Here is a 9614-nt window from a genome sequence, read left to right as displayed (position 1 = left end):
ATAAACCTAAAAGACGCACGTAATTATGTACAAAAATATATTACATTAAACCAATAAGAAAATGAAGGAATAAGGTAGGATTTGAGAGCAAAAATAGTTCATAATTTCCTTTTATCTTTAATCATACAAAATAAGATATTCTGCTAATATAATTCTACAATAGCAATCTCCTATCAATATTTTATGAAAGCTCATTATATCCGAGATTTTAGCTTTTACTCTCTATTGAAAAATGTCAGTTCTAAGACTCGTGTTATTAAAAATGAATCCAAGTATTAATATAAACATATGAATTTTATTAACGGTGTAAAAATATGAATTGCTTCATGGGAATTTTATAATTGTTTTTCACAGAAGCCAACACTCATTTATTTTCAGGAAAAATATCTGCATACACACCTATTTGGTGGTTTTTAAGGTTAAAGGTTAAACGTGCCTATAAAAATTACATTTTCTTTTAAAAGCAAGCCCGCGGCATCGTGTAGTCACAGGAAATAAGGTACCTGTGGGATCTTTTACCAATTTTTATTAAAATCGGTTCAGGCTTTGGCGATAAGAAGACCAAGAAACATAAAGCAGTAGTATACTCACTGCTTCCTCGATACAGCCGTGGTGAGTGTAGAACTGAGGTCCAAGATTCGAATTATGTAATAAGAAAATAGGGATTAGTAAGAATAAATTGCAATTTATGCTTATGCAACTTTTGCCCGCGGCTTCGCTCGCGTTAAGAAGTGATATTATAAATTAGGTATCGGTTTTTTATTTTAGCCCCTTGGGGGTAGAATTCATCAAAATTCTTGGCAGATGCCTACGTCATAATATCTATTTCAGAAAAAATGTTATCCCAAATATTTTATCTCCTTAAGACATGGGCGCCTCCTTTGTGCAGTGGAGGACGCGTGAACGTAGCACCGAGTGGGTTCGATTCCCGGTGGAGACGAAGAAAAAAAATTTCTCGGTCTGGCTGGACACAGAACGCTGATCACCTACTTATCCCAAAAGAAAATCGATCAGTGAAACAAATGTGTGGATAATACATCTGCCCCTTACCCCACTTCGGGACACGGGACTTCACTTTTGATCTCCTCAGGGATGGAAATTATCAAAATCCTCTCTTGAGGAATTTTTTGTATCATTCCTAGTTACTATGTAGTTGAATAAATTATTTAATGGAATATCAAAATGTAAAAAAAAAACTCATTTATCTTGTTTATTTGCTTTATTGAATCACATGTAATAAAAATCGCTGTCCGTTTCATTACATTTAAAGTTAATTTTTACAATGGAACAGTGCTCTTTATAGTAAATTCTTTTAAAATAGTAGTTTGAGTAATATATATTTAAATATATACTAATACATAAATAAAAACGGTAAAGTAACAATTCATTTACAATAATTTCCTATTTCTTTCAAATTTCGATACAATGAAACAATATCGTTTTCAAATCATATTCTTTTCTATTTTTAATATACATTTATTATTTTGAGCACTTCAGTGAAATCAAATTATTTTACTATCTTTAATTTTAAATTAATAAAGGTACCAAATTTGCTTACAATTTTTTATAATTTTACTACTAAGGAAAATATAATATCAGTCCTCAAATAATTTCACTACAAGTATAATCCTAACCAATTAAAAATCCATCTTTGGTAAAACGCTTTGGAAACAAATTCATAATATTTAACACATAAGTACCACAGTACATACAATTCATTTATTTTAGTGGCACTTAAGAGCCTATTTCTTAATCTCCAATTATCTTTGCAGGAGTAATGTTCTAACCGTCCCTTTCTTTTGTTTTAAATAACATGAGATAGCATCACAATTCTGCGAAGTAATTTTCTCTTGGTCATTAAGAAATAGGCTTTGAAACGATAAACGAAAAGTTACTAAGAAATAAACAATATTAATATACTAATTACATAGTTAAGAAACGGCTTGAAGCCGCTATAAATATATTTTCATTATTTACACATCACTTAATTATACAAAAGTTAGGACTTATCTTTAGGTATTAGATTATCTATTTTAAAAACTTGAAGCCGTCGGATTTGATTTCAATAAGTCGATACCGTTTGAGCTTGGTTGTTAATTATTGTCTTCAAAACAAACTCTTCATTTATATTATAATGAGAACTGTTTTTATTTTACTAAGGGCTAATTTTTCAATCGTTGGTTAAAACTTATTCGTCGAATAACGTACCATTTCAAAAATGTATTCTTCTTGCCCGTATTTGACAGTTTACAGGTGACATTTTAATATTATCGCGTAATACTTTATTGGACGAGAAAGTTTTAACCAAAGATTGAAAAATCGGGCCTAAAATAAATAAACCGATCACATAAGCAATAATAACTAGCATGTGCTATTGAAAACGTTAAATCCCACATCGAATTCAAATGCATTTGTGAATGTAAACGAGCATTGACTAAAATTATGAAACCCATCAAATATCACGCGTTTTCAGTCAGAAACTTATCAACCAAACTGTATGTATTAAAATAATGATCAACATAGAACACATTATAGGCACGGAGTACCATTACATTATATATTACATAGAATCATGTATTTACTGTATGTACATAGTCACGAAATGTCCCAGAAATCCGACGTGCGATATGGTTACACACAGCTTTCTTGGTGTGCCGCGAGGAGCGGGGTCCGTGTGGTCACCACCTCTCTGTGTGACCTTAGCGCTCCATTACTTGCTCTTTCGTTCTGGAATAAATATAATATTTATCATAATCGTCTTATTTAAATACTTAAATTTAAAAAGGCTAACATAGAATATCATAATAATAACGTTTTTGATAAATGTACAACTTAACAAAATAAATGTAGACCTCCAGAGACATTTAATTTTATTTAAACTCTACTGTGAGTCAAAGACAATCTCTCTCTACAAAGAGATGAAAAAAAAAGACGTGTGGCACTCGGGGACTGCCGCGGTAAAGCTATTGCATGCTATGCCTTCAAGGCACACCTCCGCGCCCGTCGGAGTGGGGAGCGTGAGGTTTTTCGTTACTAAATTTCTGGATTCGGTCCCCGCGCTCAAGGCCCGCGATAGAAGCTATGCAATAGCTTAAAAATCCTAGTAAACCACACACACACCATTGCAATAAAATTCATTTATTATCCTAATAACCGTTCCCTTAAATAATCAACTTGTATACCTATAGTATAACAATAATAATCCTCGTGCCATTACTCTAAAGTACTAATTTACACCGTTTTCACAACTTCCTAATTGTTTCGTCTAACTATGTTTGTATAGGCGCCTTCTATAAACAGATAAATTCTACAAAGATACATAATTGTTAAAACCGACATAACATCGGTCTAGCGCAAAACGGGAAAGGCCAAATCTATTTGCCACGAGGCTTCAAGACCTTAACATAATATTGAGATTACAATTTCAATTGTGTTCTTAATAAACCTTTGTGATTAACAATGCCCGAAGTTCATTACAAACTGCCATGTGTGAAATTGCCAACGGTGCTTATAAAGCGCGAAATGGGCATAAATCAATCATTTACCAAATAACTCTTTGTACACATCTATCGGGTCAATTTTTCAAACGTCCCCACAATGTAAGCGCACAGCTACAATTTTAATTGGACCCTTGATTAACAGTTGTTTCGCCTCACAAAATTGCGAAACGCCAACCTCTACCTAATCAAACAGCCCCTTAAATATGTACTCATTTTTAATTTCAACGTTATTAATATGGAAATAAATCGAACACAAACATAATATCAAACCCCAAATTATTTTTTAATCAAAACGAATTCAAAGGTGCGGCGATACAATTTTCGGAACGTTTTATATTGGAACATTTTAATATTTGTAAAAGTGCATTCGATCATTATACAAATCATTCATGTCTGTATACAGGGAACGATATTTCGTTGCGTATTCACTATAACAATTTGCAATTTAAATGCTAGCTTCTCGAGTTCATTAAGCCAGAATATCCGCATTTAAAATAAATAATGACCACGATCCAAATTAAGAAATCTCATTATTGCAGCTGAAAGCATCAGATAGTAATCAACGTAATGCAGATCAATTTTGCGGAAAAGATTTTTCATTCGATTTTATATAATAAGTCGTAAATTTTGCGAGTCGATACTGAGAACTGAGAATTTCATTAAAATTTAATAAAGCGTCACATTTTTGTGATTCAATTAATTTGTACAGATTGGATAAATAATTTAATAAGTGCGTTTATTATCGTATAAATTTGCCCTATATTTATCATACATTTGATTACATCTTCTCAATTATTAAACATTAAACAACACAACACTTAGACAAGACTAAACAACTCTCCGTAAAGATCTCCAGGAGCGTAGTTCGTCTAATTTCCTAGAAAATATACTCAACACTAGTATGTACTTACAGACCTGTAACTCAGTGTTCGACGGGGGCGTGCCCGGGGACTGAGTTCGCAAACTTACAGCGCTTGAGGAATTTTTTACTTCTGGCTTCACAACCGCTGAGTATTCAGGCGGTTTCGGACAGTCCGCGTCTGCAAGAGAAATGCTATTTTAGATGAAATAGATTTGGAGTCGGTATGGTATTATTTTATGATGTGCGAATTATTTAAAAGTATGTTCATCTGTGAATACGAATGAATTTGAAAGACCTATAATAGTAAACGTCCTTAATACACAACTTATTTACCAATCGATTTAAAAAGAAATGCCCCATAATAATATTTTATTTGTATCTTTTACATATAGCTTTCTCTGTTTAAAATAACAAACTTTATATGTCTTTAATTCTCATCATTTACCCATCTACATAAAATATTATATTATTATTTCTTTAACTCAACACATCTTCCACTTATAATATTATAATATCACCCTATAACCCCCTCATATTTCATATTTATCTCACACACAGCTTGTTCTGTTAAAAATTACAGTACACGCCTCCAATGTAACTGCATGGATCGATCCCTCCCAGAGGAGTGTTGAATAATGCCTCAGTAACGACGCTCAAATTTTAACGAACTTTCAAACCTTTTTACAACGTTTATATTGTTAATTAATTCAATGTATTGTTAGCTGTGAGAGTAAAGAACATATTTATCTTACGAATATGTTCTAATAATAAATTCGAAGTGTGATGAAGTTGTAGAAGTTTTTGTTTGTACAATCTTTGAAATTATTGGTACGGCTATGTTTATTCTATATTATTTTTAGATTATTTTTGTATTATTTTTATAACATGATTCATGTATGTGTATCAATAATTTAGTTTCGTAGCATTCAAATTATGTATTTATTTGTTGCTTTCGTTCTTTATTTCATAATTATTATTATGATAAAAATGTTATAATATTAAAGAGAATAAATCGCTTAATTTCAAGAATACCTTTCAACGAAATTTCGCCTCTTTAATACTTATTTCTTTTTTTTCAGGAATCGTACTCGGGACTTACTAAAACGCTCAACCGCTCACCACTGACCCGTGAACGCCTAGTTTCAACTTTGGTTGAGAATAAAATAAAAATGAATTTATTCACACCGCCGATTATCCAGTAAATTCCGCAAAACTTTTACGCAACAACAAATTTAATTATGAAAGATCTTTCACTTATTAACTTTCGTCACTAAGGTAAATCTAAACAATGGAGGGCCATAACAAAGGTTTAAGTTCGCGGAAACATTTCACGGGACTACATAAATTGGCTTGTCGCTATTCAATTTAGAACTAATTAAGGTCGGGAGATCGTATCAGTGTTTGTTATCTATGAAAACCTATGAAGGAGAGATATAAGTATGGGCATGGCCTCGACTTCTGTCTAGAGATTTGACCCTAGTATGTATCTTTGCAAAGTTGCATTTGAAATTTACTTGTATAAAAACTGATTTAAATATCTGGTACTTAAACAACATATTATTTTTAACATAATTATTTTCCTATATTCATTCATCATTGTATTATTTTTTCTGCTTGTGTGTTTCTGATGTTAAAACGTAGCCATATGGTATATAAAATGAATTCATTATATAAAATAGCGTATTCATTCTGTAGTTGAAAACTCGATAAGTCAAACAATAATACTTAAAAATAATTGCGTTTCGAATTCAGTCTACCGTCTTTAATTTCTACTATTATCTTTATTAATACAACCAATAGAGTATACAATTTATTTTCATTGCATAAAATGCAGTCACTATCATTTATAGCGCAGTAGTAATCAACCGATAACTGGATTAAGCTTTCTCTTATATAAATTAGTAGAGAAAAATAAACAAAAGGCGAGTTGCGCTAATCCTCTTAACTCAAAATAGAAAATGTTCTAACTCTGTTTGTTCAGCTAATAAGACTTTCTAACATGACTTGACAATAATTACAATACAATATTAGCGTTTATACTTTAGCTTTTATAGAAAAACGTGTGTAAAATGTATTTTGTGTAAGTACCTATTGACAAAACACGCACTCGAGAACAAATTTGTACCTATTATGGTTGTAATTTGACTACTTACATCGTTGCAATATTATTGATATTGTTTGTCACAAGAAATCAAGACGTATTGTAGTTAGAAAAATTGTGATTCGAAAAACTAGCGAAGCTGTTTAAGTCTTGAAATAGAACACAAACAGTTTTAAGTTCACTTCGAAGAATACGTAAACGTAAAAATTATATTATATATAAACCATAAATTTACCAAATTGTAGTGTTAATATAGTTGATGAGAAAACAGCAAAGTTTTGATTGATTTGGAATTTAATTTCAAAGCGAGAAATTTGTTACCAGATAGTTTAACCAATATTAGATAAACAACCTTATACAAATACTGTATTTGTATAACTATAGTATTTTATTTATTTAACATATTTTAGTTCGGATATCACAGATTCATTACTATACAGGTATAGTTTGCATAGAAAAAATAATTTTGTATTAGTAATCAAATTAGGGCCAGTTTTCACAAATAGGTATCTATTGTTGTGCAGTAGGATATAATTACGAATCAGAAAGGTACATTTTAATCACGCAAGAACCGACCAGTTACAAAAATTTTATCAGCTCCAAATATCGGAGAACCTTGAATATGGACAAAAGTTATAAACATAATATGAAAATGATTCATAAGACGATATACATACGAACTATAATGGCTAAATATAACGTAGTTTTAACTATAATATAACATTTATTTTTATAAACATACCAAAAGCCATCTAAATCCCGGCTAATTAAAGATTGCTAATACTAATGAATCCTCACAGAATAGCGTCTAAGGAAGGATAAAGTGACATGGCTATTATATCAGACTATTCACCCTAATGACATGATCCTATCTCAGAAAGGTCCGTATAAACTCGCAATGGAAAAACTGACAAAATGAAAGGCAGAAATCAATAATGAAATATGGAACATTGGCCGTGGATGTTATAAAAGCGAATATGAATTTCTATTTCATTTTGATGAGAAAAATAATGTATGCACATAATTGGATTAATGTAGTATTTGCGTGAAAGAGTAACAAATATATACGTACATACATACACAATACACATAGGCATATAGGATGATCCTCATCATGATGTGATGTGATGATAGTAGGAAGGATAGGATAATGCAGCAGAATGTCTGAATTTGGTACAAAAGCCGATTTTTAACAAATCTCAATCCCGATTTAAGGGAATTAAACAAAACATGCCTATCTACCCCTTGGGCCCTCCCAAGGGGTAGATAGGCATGTTAAACATGCGTCTGCCTACCCTTCGGTAAATCTGTTTACATATACGAATATAATTATTATTAACCATTTTGTAGAACAAATTTTGTAGAAAATCTGCTGAAATTATTTGACGAATATCATTATTCCTCTATAAGATAGCATTTCAAGAATACCTGTATATATTTCTTTCATAAAGTTTTAATATAAGGTATATAGAAATATACTGCCATCCCATTTGTATCTAAAGATTATAGGTACATATACAAGCGATTATTTCGCCTATACCATAATAATACACGAGCACTAGGCTTAAAATTCCACGACTGACCGTTAATCTTCTACGTGAGAACGATTTCCGAGCTGTTTATTCATGCTAAAACACACCTCATACAAACTACTACTGGAACATCTGTATATGAATAATTTAATGTACATGACGCATGTATATTACGCAGATGCAAAACTTATGCAGTATGCATGTCAATTGCAATATCAAAGGGCACGTTGATTTTTATTTCATACTGTGTTAGTGATTTTAATAAGTTAACTTCATTGATAGAATGTGAGTTGTAGATTGAAAGACGAACACTGGACATGCAATTTAAGATATACTAGCTTACCGCCCGCGGCTTCGCCCGCTTTGTCTAAAACCCAATCACTACATAGTATAAAACAAAGTCGCTTTCCCTGTCCCTATGTCCCTATGTCCCTATGTCCCTTTGTACGCTTAAATCTTTGAAACTACGCAACGGATTTTGATGCGGTTTTTTTTAATAGATAGAGTGATTCAAGAGGAAGGTTTATATGTACAATAAGATCCATTAAGTAGTGGAGAAGTACTGTTATTTTTGAGGTTTCTAATGTGATGTCTTAAAAAATTACATTTATTTCGCTTACATTGCAAACGCAGGCTGAACCCTACGAGTTTTATCAAAATAATGTACTAAGTATTATACACATTGAAAAGGTCTACAGAAAAGTCCGCGATGGTATATGTCTATCTCTTATGGATAACCCACAATAACTTTTTTTTGTCATTTACTTTTTACGACAAATAATGGCTAATTTTCGAAGCGATTTTAACCAATACAGCATTAATCCTTAACCGATTAAATACCATGGATACATTGTTCATTTAATATAGATCTATATGGCCCTTTACACCGTATGATTTAAGTGAATATTTTCGAAGATATTACAGATTTAAAAATTGCGCGACGTAGCGTTTGCGGCCGCCCGGCTATGTATTTTATACCCGTGCGATGCCGGAGCGGGCCGCTTTAATTTTATACCTATACAACGTTCACAATTTTTCTGTAGTGTATTTAGTATCAGCATTGCACCCGTGCGAAGCCGGGGCGGGTCGCTAGTAAATTATATACTAAAACCTTCCTCTTGAATCACTCTATCTATTAAAAAAACCGCATCCAAATCCGTTGCGTAGTTTTAAAGATTTAAGCATACAAAGGGACATAGGGACAGAGAAAGCGACTTTGTTTTATACTATGTAGTGATAGTGAAGATTCAATAAATACGTTTTGTTAATTCGATTGTAATTTTATTTTTAACGTGGTAATTAATAAATGTTCGTTCATTTGAGTTTATTTAAACTAAGTAAATATCTATACATATAAAAATGAAACCCGTTTTCCTTGGTCACGGCATCATGCGTGAACGGGTGGCCCGATTTCGATAATTCTTTTTTTATTATATTCCTTGAAGTACAAGGATGGTTTTTATATAGAGAAAACGTTAATATGTACCACGGGCGAAGCCGGGTCGGACCGATAGTAATTAATTAAAAATATAAGGTACATACAACATGTAGCTGCTTAACTGACAATTTAGAAACATCACTTAAGTCACTGCCCCATTATTAATTTTGCTTTTTCTTTT

At 31.9% G+C, this 9614-nt stretch overlaps 1 protein-coding gene across 1 annotated transcript in view; it reads right to left on the bottom strand.

Moving 5' to 3' along the window:
- Window positions 1–1300: 1300 nt before the first annotated feature.
- Window positions 1301–9614, bottom strand: part of LOC149902136 (kin of IRRE-like protein 2) — a 155161-nt gene continuing 146847 nt past the window's right edge. The window contains exons 16-17 of the mRNA XM_090110132.1: window positions 4416–4540; window positions 1301–2727 (exon numbers count right to left, since the gene is read on the bottom strand). Of these exons, the coding sequence (XP_089966258.1) occupies window positions 2632–2727; window positions 4416–4540 (221 nt within the window). The 3' untranslated portion in view covers window positions 1301–2631. The remainder of the gene's footprint in view (window positions 2728–4415; window positions 4541–9614) is intronic.

The sequence above is a fragment of the Colias eurytheme genome, chromosome 15 (assembly GCF_061535395.1).
Source record: "Colias eurytheme isolate Ceu_HAF_F1 chromosome 15, ilColEury1 Martin Lab GWU primary, whole genome shotgun sequence".
NCBI lineage: Eukaryota > Metazoa > Arthropoda > Insecta > Lepidoptera > Pieridae > Colias > Colias eurytheme.
Note: the sequence above shows the minus strand (reverse complement) of the source record. Positions and strands in the feature narration are given on the sequence as shown.